General features: G+C 43.6%; 1 protein-coding gene across 1 annotated transcript; it reads left to right on the forward strand.

Moving 5' to 3' along the window:
- Positions 1 to 267: 267 nt before the first annotated feature.
- Positions 268 to 17180, forward strand: SF3A3 (splicing factor 3a subunit 3). Its single transcript, XM_079776502.1, has 17 exons — positions 268 to 459; positions 728 to 775; positions 2024 to 2076; positions 2183 to 2288; positions 3836 to 3908; positions 4277 to 4368; positions 5496 to 5578; positions 6197 to 6335; positions 7137 to 7205; positions 7994 to 8061; positions 8223 to 8330; positions 9315 to 9384; positions 11237 to 11401; positions 11494 to 11604; positions 12778 to 12868; positions 15172 to 15227; positions 16861 to 17180. The coding sequence occupies exons 1-17, from the start codon at positions 364 to 366 to the stop codon at positions 16936 to 16938; spliced, it is 1506 nt and encodes a 501-aa protein (XP_079632628.1). The 5' UTR covers positions 268 to 363; the 3' UTR covers positions 16939 to 17180.
- Positions 17181 to 17533: the final 353 nt, after the last annotated feature.

Below are 17533 nucleotides of genomic sequence, written 5' to 3' on the forward strand. Positions count from 1 at the left end.
TCTTCCTGATTCCCATCCGTACTCCCTGGCTACTCCTCAGTCCACACGGAGTCCCCCTTGCCCGCCTGGAGGGCCTCGGGAAAGCGCCGGAAACCTCAGGTTCCTGGATGTCTATGTGCCCCCTAGAGGCACCTGCAAACCATCGCCATCCTCCAGCACACCCCCCGCCAGCAGGGGGCACTGCTGCCATCTCGGTCTCCTTGTGGTGTTCACTTTCCCTCCAGTCCCCGAGGCACTTCCGGCGCCGCGGAACTTTGGTGCCGTGGGACGCGCAGCGTGGGGACGCAGGCGCGCCAGGCGGCAGCAGTTGTTTCCGGCCCTGTCGGTGGTCTGAATTGAGTGAGTTGCGGCGGCGGAGGAAGAATGGAGACAATTTTAGAGCAGCAGCGGCGCTATCATGAGGAGAAGGAACGGCTCATGGACGTCATGGCCAAAGAGATGCTCACTAAGAAGTCCACAGTGAGTGGGCCCGGGCAGGGACTCCCTCTGCGGCTGGGCCCCATGCTCCGGGTACCCTCTGAGAGCTTTCCGTGACCCCCAGACTCGCCCCGCTCCCCGCCTCCTCGGGGGCTCCCTCTCCGAGGTCCCGCCTCGGTAACTGCATCCCAGGGCCCAGCGCCCCAGGGGCTGCTGGTTTAGCAGCTAAGACCTAAGCGGGTAAGCTCCGCCCTCGGGCGGCCTTTCCAACTCCAGAACCCCGACTAACGGCGCCTGTGTCTTTCTTCAGCTCCGGGACCAGATCAACTCTGACCACCGCACACGGGCCATGCAAGATGTGAGTGCCCCGCTGCCCGCTTCCGTTTGGGTTGGAATGAGCTGGGAACGGGAGAGGAGGCGGGGTGCGCGGTCTCTTGAGCCCTGGCCAAAGATCACCAGGTTGGCCAGTCGCGGGTTTTCTGCCTGGAGATGTCCACGCGGCTACTAAGCTTGAGGGTGCTGAACTGCCCTCCCTCACTTCTCTGAATGGGGAGCTCATTCATTCTTCATTACTCGGAAAGACACCCCTTCTTACAGCCTCCTATATCCCATGGATGTGCAAGGAATAGTTCTGAGTAGTCGATTACTCAGGCACAGAAGGTACTCTCTCTTCTCTCCGAAAGAGAACGCACCACTCTGAAGTGTTTTTGCTACATTGCCTGCATTTGCCTAGAAATAGTTCAATTTATTACTTTTAGAAAACTAAGCAGAATGTTGACTCTCATTAAAGCTGAGTGATAGGTAAATGGAGGTTTATTATACGGTGCTCTCTTGCATATGTTTGAAATCTGTTCAGAAAGGAATAAAAGACCTAATCAGAGTTACTGAATTCTTAGGAGGTAATTCATGTTACCAATCTCTAGTCCCTTACCTCTAGTCCCATATCTAAATTCCCAAATCCAAAATACTCTGAAAACGTTTTTTGTTTGTTTGTTTGGGTAAATATTTGGTGGCAAAACCTGACATGAACTTTATCCCACGTAGTAAATAATGCATAAGTTTTACTGCAGAACTATTAATATTTGTTCCAGATTCCCCCAGGGATATTACATAATATGTGGTACCTTGCTGAACCTAAAAATTCCAAATTCTGAAGCAGATCTGGTTCCAAAAGTTTTAGAGAAGGGACTATGTACCTGCTCTATCCTAAGTTTGAATCTAAAGGAAGCTGTGTGATGTTTTCGCCTGTGTACTCCTCAGTCAAGCTTTTTGAAGAAGCGAAAATCATCTTGGATCACTCTTTTGTCTTTGAGGGTCTTAGGTGGGAACTGCTGTTTAGCTTGTGGCTCTCTGTTAGGACTCTCTTAGGGCAAGTTAAGCATCAGTTGCATGTAAATATAGGAACTCTCTGCTACCCCTTAAATTAACCCGCTTTTAAAACTAACCAGGAATCAGTGCTATTTATTAAAAGTACCAGAAAGCACAGGCACTCATAATACCATATCTCAAGGTTTCCCTGGACTTTGACTAGAGAGCCCTTCTTGGTTGCTTAGCTCTATAGTTATACAGAGCGCTTCATTCTGATGGGTTTGTGTTTGTCTTTCAGAGGTACATGGAAGTCAGTGGGAACCTGAGGGATTTGTATGACGATAAGGATGGGTAAGTGACAGTCACAGCCAGTCCAGGAGTTAGTGCTCCATAGGAGCCATGGGTAAAGGACTGACTTTATGCTATATGTTCTCTGGATTTTTTTCTGAAATTGCAGGTTACGAAAGGAGGAGCTTAATGCCATTTCAGGACCCAATGAATTTGCTGAATTCTATAATAGACTCAAGCAAATAAAAGAATTCCACCGGAAACACCCAAATGAGGTATGGCCTTTAAAAGTATTTTCTCCAAACCTGCCTAAGAGCCTACTATAGAAAAGTTGTAAGGAAAATGGAGATGTGCCACTTAGATGTTCCTTAAAAAGAACTTGCTGTTTAGCTGCAGGAAGTGTAGAGTACATCCTACAAACCCAGTTCTTTTAGGATCCCCCTCAGCTTTAAGCCAAATCCATTCTGTTCTTGGACAGTCCCCAGCCAGTGACTAAACACAGTGGGGGTAATACAGCCTGACTTTCTGCCCAATATGAGACTTTTTACAAGTAATCTTTGTTCCAGAGTTCCCCGTTGGGCTGCTGAAGATTTCATCCTAACTGTATCACGGTCTAGGCTTTCCCTGCCCAGTCCTCCTCTTCCCATTTTAATCTTTCAGAGGTATTACTCCCTCCCCCTAATAAATTGCTTGTGCTCTTAACTGTCTTGAAATCTGATACCTAGGATCCAATTAACACAAAGAGGCTGAATGAAGGTACTCTTACACACTTACGTATGTCTCCCCACCTCCCTTAGAGGGTAGGGTGTAAAGTCTTGCTTACCAAAAGAGAAGACATGAGTACCATTCTGGTGTGTCAACCATATTCCAGCCCTGGTAGAAAGGCGATGAATAAATGGTTATATAAATGATTGGAAAGATGCTCAAGATATACTAAGTAGGAAAAAATAAGTTTATGTGGAAAATAAAATAACCTTACACTGGCTAGTCTGTGCTTGTACAAACACAGGGTGGGGCAAAAGTAGTACTGTAGTTTTTCATATGGGATAATACAATAATTAATAAGTAATCATGTGCTCACAACTATAAACCTACTTTTGCCCCACCTTGTGTATTTAATACCAAGCAGTGGTTTCCAAATTTTTCTGCACGTTTGAATCACCTGGGAATAAATAAAGTACCGCTACCTCCCGGCCAGCATGGCTCAATGGTTAAGCCATAGGTTCGATTCTCAGTCAGGGCACATGCCGGGTTGTGGGCTCGATCCCCAATGTGGGGTGTGCAGGAGGCAGCCCATCAATGATTCTATTCTCTCTTGTCATTGATATTTCTATCTCTTTCTCCCTCTCTCTTCCTCTCTGAAATCAATAAAAATATATTTTTTCAAAAGTACTGATTCCTCCATACAGGTATCAGTACTTTCTCATTTAATTGGTTTCAGTGCATCTTTGAAACCAATTTTAACACTCTTTTAGATGATTCTAATGTGCAGCAAAGCTTGGAATGGCTGGCATTAAAACTGGTCTGTTAACAGTAGCTACTTCTTTGTAGAATTATTGAAGGGGACTTTGATTTTTCATTTTGCGTTTTTGTATTATTTGAGTTTTTGTGAGCACGTGTTACTTTAGCAATATTTAGTCAAACAATACAAAAAAGGAAAAGAAAATGGTAAATGGAAAACAGCAGTAGGCTCTTAAAGGAAAATCAAGGCCAAATAAAGTGTCAGAAGTCCCACATTCTGTACAGCCCATTTTTGTGATATTGCAACTTTTATGTTGAGAAACCCACCTGAGCATTTCTCTTTTTTTTTTTTTTTCATCAGATCTGCGTGCCAATGTCAGTGGAATTTGAGGAGCTCCTGAAGGCTCGAGAGAATCCAAGTGAAGAAGCACAAAGTAAGTAGGATTTAGTTTCCTGTCCAGCACTAGCAGAAGTACAAGTTCCTGCCAGAGCTGTTTGCCCTCAGAGCCCTAGAAAACAGGGCCCCGGAGAAATTGTACTGGCTTTCTCTATGCTGGTTTCTCTGAGCTAGCTTGACCTACTAAATTGGCCTTGGACACAACATCCAATCTTGTGCTAGCCTAGCTCTGATTCACTGGAAGTAGACCTGGAAAGCTGAGGCCTGTTTACTTTGTGAGCCTGGGGAGGACATTTGGGTGAAGGGCTGCTTCATGGAACGAGGAACTAGCAGTCCATTTGAAAAGCCAAGTCCAAGAAAATGGTCCTTTAGTGTTTGAATCATTGGTATCTCTGATTCCTTCAGATTTGGTGGAGTTCACAGATGAAGAGGGATACGGTCGTTATCTGGATCTCCATGACTGTTACCTCAAATACATTAACCTGAAGGCCTCTGAGGTAAGACCCAGGAGAGGAGAAAGTGGTTCGGATTCTCGGGGAGTCAGGACGCTGGGCTGGGCTCCTAGACATACAGCAGTTGGTGTCTTCCTTGTGTTTCGTAACTGTTAGAGAACTATCAAAGAGGTAATGTGGGGTTTTTTCTTAGACAAACAGTATTCAAAGCCCTGGCCTTTTTGGCTCAGTGGTTAAAGCTTTGGTCCGCAGACCAAAGGGGTCTCGGGTTCAATTTCTGGTCTAGGGCATGCACCTCGGGTGCAGGTTGGATCCCTGGCCCCAGTTGGGGCATGTGTGGGAGGCAACCAATCGATGTGTCGCTCTCACATTGATGTTCCTCTCCCTCCCTTTCACTCTCTCTAAAAATCAATGGAAAAAAATATCCTCCGGTGAGGATAAATAAAAAAGAAAGAAACAGTATGCAAAATGTCAGGTTTCTACAGTGAATACAATAAGCATAGTATTTTATTAATACAGGCATATTTTGCTTTTGTAAAAATAAAAATTTTTTAGAAATCTCACGTTATTGTGTTAGGCACATATAGTACATGGTGCATGGAAGATACAAAACAGTCTCACCAGCAAAGGGCTATATAATGTCTTTTTTAAAAGACATTACAAAAATAACTTACCACAAGAGATGCGATTTAAGGTGACAATATCAGACAGGCCTCGAAGTGTGTAAGTCCCTCTTGGAGTTGTGAGGAAATGTCCCAAAAGTCCATTGACTAAACTTTAAGCTCCATGAGGACAGGTTCCATGTCTGTCTTGTTCTCATACTAGTATGTATCCATCAACTTGGTCCGAAGATGCTCAATAAGTGATTGAATGAGTGAATAAATGCACCTTCCAGGACCTTATTTTAGGATATAGTGGGTATTAGTATTTAACTAAGTACCTGTACGTGTTCAACAAGTATTTCTTTTAGTTTGCTGTTTATTAACTTGATCTTTAATTTGCAGCATTAATTGTGTCTGCTGTTTTCCCCAGTTAGTGTAGGAATTCAATGATAGAACAGAAAAAGACTAAAATGAGCCAGGCCTTGTTATTTTAACTTCATTTATTGGAGGTTATACTTTAACTTGGTGGGAAAAACTAACTGAAGCTCTTGTCACCTCTCTTCTTTCCAGAAGCTGGATTATATCACGTACCTGTCTATCTTTGACCAGTTATTTGACATTCCTAAAGAAAGGAAGAATGCAGAGTACAAGAGGTAAGCATTACTAGCTTCTAGGCCTCTAGTGGATTTGATTAGATTATTTGATGTGAAAAATTGTTGCCTGAAAGGCCTTCATGAATGACTCAGGTTTATTAAAGGATAGGGATTTTGAAGGATGTGGTTTTTAAACCTTTATAATATTCTGATTCTGGAAGAATGTGTGTCTATGAGCATATCTGCAAACTTATACCCACACTGTTCTTAATTTTGCCTCTGTCTTTGGAGTTTACTGGGGAAAATTAAACTTTCTCAGATTGTGACTAAAGTGAAGTGCTTGGGTCTGATGTATAGATGTTAACTTTTGTTTGTGTTATACCTCTGGTTAGTGATAAGGTTTTATTTTTACCTGAAGTAAATTAAATTTAAAAAATATTTGTACCTGAAATCTTTTATGTGTGAGTTTAGACTTTAGTGTTTAGAATTAAGTTATAAGAATACAAGAAGATATAGGAGAGGTCAGAATCAAGATGACATGATAGGAAAAAAGTCAATTGTAAGCTCATTTTAAAACGTAGGAGTATTTTTAAAAAATTTAAGTATATTTTACAGGGTATAACAATATATCAAAAATGGAAACCCTCTTTGCTTTTCTGTATTGCTGTTCGTCTGTAGATACTTGGAGATGCTGCTTGAGTACCTTCAGGATTACACAGATAGAGTGAAGCCCCTCCAAGATCAGAATGAACTTTTTGGGAAGATTCAAAATGACTTTGAGAAGAAGTGGGAGAATGGTACCTTTCCGGGATGGCCGGTGAGCTTTAGTGGGGGTGTGGGTGGAGGACATGCCAGAGAATTAAAGTAACTATTTTACTTTAATCTTGAGCCTCTGCTTTAGGGCATTGTATGCTGATCCCTCAGGGTCAGTGGTGACCATGAGGAGTTCTCTGCCCAGTGTGATAGGTTTTCTCTGTGTACTTTGGAATGAGATTGCTCCAGGTCTACTTGCCATTGGCTAGGCTCAGGGTTTGCATCAACCATGTCATTACTGCTGTATTTATCCATTCCTGCTGACCAAGAACAGATAAATTATGTGCTAGAAATCTCTACTATGTATTTTCACAAATCCTGGGGATAAACTTGAGTTTTCCTGAACTCTCAGGAAGAGAATGTGCCCTCTGTTTTTTTTTTTTTGTTTTTGCTCTGTTCTTGTAGGAATTTGATTCTTATTCATACACTAGAGGCCCAATACATGAAATTTGTGCAAGAGTAGGCCTTCCTTCCCTCTGGCCGCCTGCACCCGGGACCTGCGGTTGGTGACCTGGGCCTCCCTCTGCAGGCAATCAAGGGGCGATGGCCGGGCCCCCAACCAATCGCATCACACTGTCTTGGCTGGCCTGGCGCCAGTGGGTGTCATAGCGTGGTCCCGGATGGTTGTCCAGATGGTCCTCTGGATGGTTGTTCCGCTGTTCAGCTGTTCAGTCAATTTGCATATTATGCTTTTATTATATAGGATATATATAAGAACAGGGCCAACCAGCACCTGGTAATTTAGCTGCTCCCTTGCCTTCATTCTAAACCTCGATCTTAAACATTGTGTTGTTCTTCTTGCCAGAAAGAGACAAGCAGTGCCCTGACACATGCTGGAGCCCATCTTGACCTCTCTGCTTTCTCCTCCTGGGAGGTATGTTTTCCTTAGCCAATGTACTGGTCTTGCCTGTTCCCTTTTCCAAGGGACCAATTTCCTGTTTTTAATGCCATGGACTTACTATGGTAAGACACCAGTTCCACACTAGCTAGTGCTCAGTGGTTAGAGCATAGGCATGAGACTGAAGGGTCTCTGGTTCAATTCTGGTCAAGGGCACATACCTCAGTTGTATCCTTAGGTGAGGATTAACAAAAAAGAAAAAGACCAGTTCCTGGGACCAGGCATCTAAAAGAATATGGAAAAAGGGAAAGGGAAAAAAAAACTTAAACCTAAGTATTTTGAAAACTGTGAAATAATAATTCAGGCTCTATTCAGCTGTAGTGGAAGTAATGGAACACTGCCAGTATGGTTATTTGTGAACTTGACCAGAGTCCATCCTTTGGAGAGGGTGAGCTTACTGCTAGGACAGTGGTCGGCAAACTGCGGCTCGTGAGCCACATGCGGCTCTTTGGCCCCTTGAGTTTTTAGCAAAGGCCAGCTTAGGAGTACCCTAATTAAGTTAATAACAATGTACCTACCTATATAGTTTAAGTTTAAAAAATTTGGCTCTCAAAAGAAATTTCAATCGTTGTACTGTTGATATTTGGCTCCGTTGACTAATGAGTTTGCCGACCACTGTGCTAGGAGGCTGGCTGTGGAAAGTATGGTGTTGCCACAGCTTCAGGAATAGCCATACCACCAGCCTCCTAAGACCTAAGTTTGAGCATTTGTTGTTTATCAAAATCTATTTAAATAAAGTTGTAACTTGTCTCTTTTTTATGTAGGAGTTGGCCTCCCTGGGTCTGGACAGATTGAAATCTGCGCTCCTAGCTTTAGGCCTGAAGTGTGGCGGGTAAGAGACTGGTTTTTCCTTCATAACTGTCCCATTGACTGTGTTTGCATGATCTGCGTGGCTCTGATACCATTCTTTCTCTCACCCCTCCCTCCCTACTGCAGAAATAAGCAGGCCTGTATGATAAAGTAATCCTGAAATCCTTTCCCCTGTCTCCTTAGGACCCTAGAGGAGCGAGCCCAGAGGCTATTCAGCACCAAAGGCAAGTCCCTGGAGGCGCTGGACACCTCCCTGTTCGCCAAAAACCCCAAGTCAAAGGGCACCAAGCGGTGAGTGGCGGGGGCAGCACCGCGGCTTACCGTTTTAAGATGTCATTTCCGTGAAGCCTGCTTTATCGCCATTACTGATCCATAGAGGTCCATTCTGCTCCTTGTCTCTGCTGACGGCAGGAAGTGCTGTCATTGTTATAAACCGGGCCCAGTTTGTACTCAGGCGGGCAAGTGGGGAAGTCTCTGATGTTGACATTGCTCTAGGTACCTTTATTTTACATTAATAGCTTATGGAGAGGTTCAAAAAATACTTTCCTAAGTATATTTTTCTTTTTTTTTAAAGATATGTTTTTATTGACTTGAGAGAGAGGAAGGAAGAGGGAGAGAGAGATAGAAACATCAATGATGAGAGAGAATCATTGATCAGCTGCTTTCTGCATGCCCCCTACTGGGGATCAAGCCTGCAACCCAGGCATGTGCCCTGACTGGGAATCAAACCATGGCCTCCTGGTTCATAGGTCGATACTCAGCCACTGAGCCACACCAGCCAGGCCTAAATCTATTTTTCTTAATGACAGTTGAATCTGTTCTTGAGCCACATGCTTATACACGCTGTTTTTTATTTTATTTTCTAATTCACACAACAACGCTGAAAAGTACTTGTCATCCTAATTATTTTTACAGTTGGTAACTCAGAAAAAGTTACTACCTAGCAGCGTCTAGGATTTGGGCCCAAATCTGCCTGTTCTGGAGCTCACTTTCTCTACCACATTTCCTTTGTAGATTATAATGATGGGAATTTAAATATCCAGGTACATCCTCCACTTTCTGAATGAGGTCAAAGGAAGCTTCCATGCATTCCCAGAAATAACCTCAGTTCTTCTGTCAGCGCGTCCTGAGCTCAACAGAGCATTTGCTTTCACAGCATATTTCTTGTGTGTTTATGATCTTTAATGCACCTGTCAAATACATGTTCTCAGGTACAGAGAACAAGGCGTTGGTTAAAAGAACCCTTGAGTGATACTGCTTGTTTTTTGTTGTTAGAGACACTGAGAGGAACAAAGACATTGCTTTCCTCGAAGCCCAGATCTACGAATATGTGGAGATTCTTGGGGTGAGTAACTGACTCTGGTGAGGGCTATAAATGCTACAAGGTATGGGAGTAGGAGAAATATGAACTCTTAGGATTTTTTTATAGGATTGAAGGAGGAGGAGGAGGTGTTAAACTAGGTCAGCAGAAAATGGAGTTCTCTCAGGGGACTTGGCCCTTTGGTGAGGTCCTGCTCGGTTCTTGGGTGTCTGTTGTTAGGTGATATTCCCAAGCCTGCCCAATCCCCATGAGGCTGGACAGAGAGAATAGACTCCCCTCTCAGTATAGTGTTCAGAGTGGTGCGGATTCTTCGCCTGAGCTCCCGAATATGCCCAGGGGGTAACCCAAGAAGCAGACACTCAAAAGGCAAGTAAGAGAAAGGCTAATCCCAGCAGCTTTTCAGGTATAACTAACTGACTAGGAAGAGGCATTACATGTTTACACGATTGTGAGAAACTCATTGGAGCTGGTACAAAGCTGTCTGTAAGCTGTTCCTTGAATATTCTTTTAAGGAGCTGGAGGTTGGCTGGGTGGGAAAGGCCTAACCTGACCAGGATGCTTATCTCAGAAAGAAGAGGGAGGAGTCAGAGGAAAGTTGTTCTCTTTCAGGGACAGAAGGTGAAGGAAGGGCAGCACTCACCCAGAGAAGATGGCCAGCGTCCCTGCAGTAGCCCCGCCTGTCTGGCAGTGTCTGCTTTCTGCTCTCAGCCTTTCCCTTTTCAATGCTCACGTGGTGTATTGAGTGGATGGCTCTGGCTCAGATGGCTTGTTTATGTGTCTGTCAGTTGCCATGGATGTTTTCATTCTGCTCTGTTTGAGGACCACACATAATAGCTTCAAATCTAGAGTCACCTGTTGGTTCCCTCTGTTACAGCTGCTTTCACTAAAAGGAGGCTAGCCAGACATTGGACACTGGGGACAGTTGTGTTTTCCACAGTGAACTTGGGCGTTGCTATGTTGGCAGTCGTTCAAGTTACCAGTCCTCTGAGGATGACTGGGAGGCTAATTTGTGTCCTTGACATAAGGTGTATCCACTACATTCTCCCTCCTCTGAGAGCATTTTGTTTTTTCTGTCAGAAGGTGGCGCCATTCTCTTTGGAATTCCAGAGAAACTGGTTTCCAGTAGTTGCTCTCTTTAAGTCCTGATATGATTTCTATCAGTATCATCATTTATTTACATCTATTGGTTTTCAGACATTGTGTTGAGTCTTTCGGTGCAGTAGTGAAGATGACACAGCTTTCTGCCCTTGTTGAAATACCCACTTTGTGAGAGACAGATAAATGAGATGTGTTGTAATACATGGATTGAGTTTTCTAAGTAGAAGGAGGAAAAATATTTCCGGTAGAGGAAATGGTAAGCATGAAAAATTTGGTGAGTTATTAGAAATTTGGACTTTGTCCTTTAAACAGTAGAAATCCAGTAAAAGTTCTTTGTGCTGAGTGTACCATTAAGTTGGTTATTTTAAGCAGATAAATCTGGGAACAGAATGGAAGCTGGACTGGAATGAGGAGAGACTCAGGGCAAGTTAGAAGCTTCTCATCTTAGTGAGGGCGTTACCAGAAGGAAGGAGGAGAAAGGACTGGCTCAGGAAAGAGTTCGGAGACTTTGTCTTCCGTTGTTCTGTGGTAGTCTGTGGCCTCAGGTGAGTAATTTAGGCAAGTGGCATAAAACCTTTGACTTTCTCCTCTGGGATCAGGGAAGGCCTGCTGATAGGAGCTTCCACACAAAGGCAGAGCTTCCCTTTATTCTACGAGAAAGAAGACCTTGTCCTTGGGAGCGAGGGGTCAGCAAGGGTTTCGAGAAAAGAGGAAATTTGCCTTCTTGTTTTTCACTACTTTTCTCTGACTTCCCTTTTCATTTATGGACCTGACTTAGGAACAGCGACATCTCACTCATGAAAATGTCCAACGCAAGCAGGCAAGGACAGGAGAAGAGCGAGAAGAAGAAGAGGAAGAGCAGATAAGTGAGAGTGAAAGTGAAGATGAAGAGAACGAGATCATTTACAACCCCAAAAACCTGCCCCTGGGCTGGGATGGCAAAGTAAGTCCCAGCATGACCGTCTTTCTCCCCATTTCCCATCTTGGAAGCAGACGCAGACACTCCTGAGACTCTTCTGTTCTCATTTCTTGCAGCCCATTCCCTACTGGTTGTATAAACTCCACGGCCTAAACATCAACTACAACTGTGAGATTTGTGGGAACTACACCTACCGAGGACCCAAGGCCTTCCAGCGGCACTTTGCTGTAAGGAGTTCAGAGCCATTTCTCTGGAAACAGAAGTACAAAACCTGAGTCTTAGCGAAGAGGACAGGAGCAGCCTGAGAGGGTCACAGCTTAAGAGAAGCACGGAGGGTTGGGTCCGAAGTCCGGCGTGCGGCACTGAGCCTTTGGTGCCAGGGCACCCGAGACAATTTGTGGAGGAATTCTGTCTTAGATCAATCTCGACTCCATAGTCATTTCTCTGCCCCATTGCTAATAGAACCAAGGAAGGGGCTGACTGCCTCCTCCTTCGAGTCTTTTTTTTTAAATCCTCACCCTAGGATATGTTTTGGTGTTTTGTTTTGTTTTTATTTATTTTAGAGAGAGAAGAAGGGAGAGAAAGAGAGAGACGTTGATGTGAGAAACACTGGTTAGGGCTCCTTCTTTGAATCTTAAATGGGCGTTTGCCTTTTGAGAAGGAAAAAAAACCTAAAGGGACGATATTTATCAAGCTATTCTTGAGACAAGGCATTATCTGGGTGGTACTCCAGTAAGTGGATTCACCCTTGTTTTGTTTCGGTCTTCACATCTTAGTACTTGGAAGGAAATTTTACAGAATGGAAAAGACTTGCAAGCCAAGGATGGCAAATTTGTGTGAACTCCCTCCCTCCTTCAGACATACATATTGCTAATTGGTCCTGGGTCTTTTCTGCTGAACCCCTGAGTAGTCTGAATCTTTCTCAACACCACTTCCAACGAATTGGAATTGGCATCCCTGAGCCAAAACTCATTGCGTCAGCATCTCTCCCTGCTTTCTTTCATATCCTTGCTTATACCTGGTATACAGTCTTCTTTACTTATAAAGGCGGCACTGACCTGCGACCAGTAACCCTTAATCATACTGATGGTGGGGATTGCATGTGAAGTGACTAGAGTTGTGATGTTTTTCTGTGGACTTGACACAGGTTTTGTCTGAAAGACTAGATCTGGGATATAGATTTCATAAACCAGCCCAGTGAGGTAAACAGTGCAACTCTGCTTTGCTTTATCTGCCTCTTGTCAGTTGTAGCCAGCTGTTTACAAACACGAACCTAAAAAAATGCAGCCTTTAAGTGAAGTCTTTTGTAAGGGTCAGGTTAGGGCCTATGAGGTGAGTGGAATGAGTGCTCTGTGTTCAGCTGTTTCCACTTCACATGTCCTTTTGTTCTCTCCTTCCAGGAATGGCGTCATGCTCATGGCATGAGGTGTCTGGGCATCCCAAACACTGCCCACTTTGCTAATGTGACACAGATTGAAGATGCTGTCTCTTGTAAGTAAACTTTATTCTTTCCTAAGCCCGACCAAGTGGCCACTCCTACAGCTCACTGGCCCACCCCCCTCGGGTATCCAGGCCGAAGGGCAGCTTGTGGATATGTGACAGCTACTACAGTCATACGTTGCTGCATGTTTGAGGGTCAGCAGTACTGACTGTTTCTCTCTTGAGAAGAGTCCTATGCTGAGTATAAAACAGGGCTTTTAACCAAGGTCTCTGAATGCTATATGCAAGATTTTGAGTGAATGGGCATATGTATATTTTCCTGAATTGATTTAAATATGTTAAGCACCGCTGATATGAAGGAAAAAATAGTATTGGTTTCAAGAAGCTTATTTCTGAGTGACAGATCAGATACACAGCAGCAAAATACCTCTTGGAGAAAGAGCGAAGGGACGCACGTCAGGGAATGTGTTAAAGCACCCAGGGACCTATTCGGCTTTCTGTTTGTCTGGCAGTGGGAGCTTTTACTGCCACTGGCATCTTCCTTGCAGTCTTTTCTTTTAGTTTGTCTCTCATCTGTCATGTTTTCGCTTTCAGCTGGTTAGATCGAGAAGAAATGAATTTCATCACTCAGCTTTGGTAAATTTCAGGCTCTCGTTCTCAAGTGTACGTGTTACTCTACTCAGCTGCTTAGTCAGCTCACCTTTTCTCCCATCTCTGGGGCTGTTGAAATCCTCCATGCCCAGAGGCGGTCCCATTCTTTTCTAATTGTTTTCAGATCCCTCTTAAATGGTCCGCAGTTTCCTACATCCATTTTTTTCTTTAAGATAATTATGACAATATTTCCAGTCTCCAGTATTTTAGTACCACTCTGGGTTGGATTCTTTTTTTTTTTAATTTCTTTATTGACTAAGGTATCACATATTTGTCCTCATCCCCCCATTCCCATCCCACACCCCTCCCCTCGCCTGCCCCCACCCTCCTGTTGTCCTTAACCACTGGTTAGGCTCATATGCATGCACACAAGTTCTGGGTTGGATTCTTGAATGGCTTGAACAAAGACTGAGACAGGGCCCCGCATATTATCAGGACCTGAAGACTTCAGCTAACTTAAAGCAATTATCTAGGAAGGAAAAGATGATTACTAGAGCATCTATATGCTAGGCCAGAGCTAAACACTTTCTCATGTATTGTCTCAGTTATTATATCTTTAACCCTTCTTGGCTTCAACTTTGTCTATGGGATATTTCTTCTAATCTTGTCAAGTTTAGAGATTGTCCTACTTGATGGGAAATGTGGAAGCATATAGGAAGTTAATAGGTGTGCCTTCTCATCTTCATCTATTAATATTTTATCATTTTCCCTCTCTGGCAGCAGACCTGTCCTGTCTGTTCCACGTAGCGCTTTGTCTTGAGAATACACCTTCCTGACACCGTTCTTAGAGATTTCAGTTGTTCTTTCTCTGGTTTTGTATCTGTCCCGTTTGTGTACATGGTGATCACTCCCTCTGAAGCTGTGGTGGCATCTGTAGATGTCTTCCCCCGTTTTGTCTTCATTGGGATAATTTGTTATTGAACTGTCAGAATTCTTCTTTTAATGTCTCCAGTTTTGTTGAACCATCTTATCTGTCAGACTCTTTGGTCATGATATTTCACCTTTTATTTTCCCCTCTAAAGTCTTTGAAATATATTCACCAGACTTTAAGTAAACATATTCGATAATGTCTGGTGTCCCCTTTTTATTCTATCACAGCGATTTTCAACCGTTTTCATCTTACGGCACACATAAACTAATTCTATGGCAAAACAAAAATCGATTATATTTTCTAGCTGATCTGACAAAATAAAAATAGGTATAATTTTGATTCATTCACACCAGACAGCTATTGTTGTATTGCTGTTGTCCTTTTTTTACTTTACAGTCTAAGGGAAAAGAGGTCAGTGCCCCTAACTAGTCAGGTGTTGCATATTTTAAACATTCTTGTGGCACACCAGATGAAAATCACTATTCATCATGAACTTTAAGACAGTAAGGTCACTTTCGCCAATAATTCCCATAGGTTGTACCACATTTACTTCTTTCTTGGAGAGTATCTGTTATTCTAAGAGTTTTTTGGTTTATTTGATTCAATGTTTCTTTTACAGGAAAGCAAAGATTATGGTAAATTTGCAATGGAGGTGTGTACAGGTGGTCCAGAACCAAAATTCTAGTTTGGGGCAAGCAAAAGCTTCAAGAGCAGAGTCATCCAGGGGAACCCTAATGTGGGGGAGGGAACTGAGGGGGATAGTTGTAACACTGTGTAGCCACTGAATACTCAGTCTGCCCTTTTCTCTCCTCCCCCCCACCCCCCCCTGCAGTGTGGGCCAAGCTGAAACTGCAGAAGGCATCAGAACGATGGCAGCCTGACACTGAGGTGAGTGCTAATGTACCAACAGGAACAGCATGAAATGATAGAGCCCCCCATCACCATGTAGAGGGGAAAATGGTCCCCGGGCCCAGCTGGTGTGGTTCAGTGGTTGAGTGTCAACTATTACACCAAGAGGTGGCAGATTCGATTCCTGGTCAGGGCACATGCTCGAGTGGGGCTGTGCAGGAGGAGGCAGTCAATCAATGTTTCTCTCTCATCAATGTTTCTATTTTTCTCTCTCCTTCTCCCTTCCTCTCTCCTAAAATCAATTTAAAAAATACTTAAGCCCTAGCCAGTTTGGTTCAGTGGCTAGAGGGTCGGCCTGCTGACTGAAAGGTCCCAGGTTCAGTTTCAGTCAAGGGCACATGCCCGGGTTGTGGGCTCGATCCCCAGTGTGGGGCATGCAAGAGGCAGCCAATCAGTGATTCTCTCCCATCATTGATGTTTTCTATCCTTCCCTCTCTCTTCCTCTCTGAAATCAATAAAATAAAATAAAAAGAATTAAAGAAGGATGTGATGCTCTAACCAGTTTGGCTCAGTGGATAGAGCGTCAGCCTGCGGACTCAAGGGTCCCAGGTTCGATTCCGGTCAAGGGCATGTACCTTGGTTGCGGGCCCCCTACTGGTTAGGTACCATTCTAGATCCCCAGTAGGGGGTGTGCAGGAGGCAGCTGATTGATGTTTCTCTCTCATTGATGTTTCTAACTCTCTTTCCCTCTCCCTTGCTCTCTGTAAAAAATCAATTAAATATATTTAAAAAAAAGAAAAAAAGGATGTGACACATAGTTTTAGAGTCTTTTTAAACACCTCCCAGCACGAATGAAAAAGGGCGTCCTTTATTCATACTTCTTTTTTAAAAAATGGTCCCTGATTCACTGCAATACAGAGTATAATATGACAATATCTATAAATTGGCTCTAGACATGTAAGCCTAATTTATTTGTGATATTAAGTACATGAGACTTTTTTTTTAATGCGTCAGACTTCAAATCTGTGTCTTAAGATCGGTTATATTCTCCCACTGAAATTTTTTTTTCACCACCAGCATCTTCATCAATAACACATGAAAGATTGTATGACAGGGAAGTGGGGGATCTCCTGAAACTTTGAAGTGGCAAGCAGGAGTACCCTAGGTCAATGGTTTTCAGTATTTGTTTTTTTAGTAACAAACGCTCTTTCCACAGTGTAACGTAGAATTCCTGTATATAAGATAGAAGAAAACAACTGCTCTGGAAGTGGGGAAGCTCGGCCTGCGTGGCCTCCCTTTCAGCCTTCCTGACTGCAGTGGCCTCTTGGGCAGAAACCTAGGGTTCTTGGGAACCGTTTGAGCTGTTGTCTTAGGTCAGCCTTTCTCAACCAGGGTTCCACATCTTAAATACAGGAAGTGATTCGAATGAATCATATGTGCCAAGGATGGGTCACAAGAGGTACCATTCTAGATCCCCAGGAGAGAAGTTCGTTCATTACACAGAGTGGGTGCCTTCAGGCAGTGGGGCTTAATTCTCTTCCCAAACCCCAGCTGAGAAGGGCTATCTTAGATGAATGCCATGGAACCCAGCCAGGGTGAGCTTGGGTAACCAGACATTGGTTCCAAACATTTCTCCCAGGAGGCCTAGCTAACTGTATCCCTTCTTTTTTAGGAAGAGTATGAAGACTCCAGTGGGAATGTTGTGAATAAGAAGACATATGAGGATCTGAAGAGACAAGGACTGCTCTAGTGTTCAGGAGTGTATTTCAGCTTTGGGCTTGCCCAGGCTCCCCTGAGATCTGCTTTTTCTATTTCTCCCGACCAAATGCTCCTAAAGACTCTTTGCTACTTAGTCTTACGGTCTAGCATGCATCTTGTAGAGACAAGGCATGCGGCAGATTGTAGGGTTGAGATGTGTTTTATCTTTGTTTTATATATAAAAAAAAAAAAAAACATTGTCAGAAAATAAAACCAGCCTTTGTTCTGAATGTGTATTGTTCTGAAGCCCTGGATTATGGACTAACTCATCCTTTAGCTCTGAACACATCCCTACCACTTTCTCATACACTTCAGTAGCAACTAAGGTTTAATGAACACCTGTTAGGTTACAAATGTTACCCTAGCTCAGTGGTCGGCAAACTGCTGCTCGCGAGCCACATGCTGCTCTTTGGCCCCTTGAGTGTGGCTCTTCCACAAAATACCACGGCCTGGGCGAGTCTATTTTGAAGAAGTGGCGTTAGTTTAAAAAATTTGGCTCTCAAAAGAAATTTCAATCGTTGTACTGTTGATATTTGGCTCTGTTGACTAATGAGTTTGCCGACCACTGCCCTAGCTATATCTGACCT

The sequence above is a fragment of the Cnephaeus nilssonii genome (genome assembly GCF_951640355.1).
Source record: "Cnephaeus nilssonii genome assembly, chromosome: 7".
NCBI lineage: Eukaryota > Metazoa > Chordata > Mammalia > Chiroptera > Vespertilionidae > Cnephaeus > Cnephaeus nilssonii.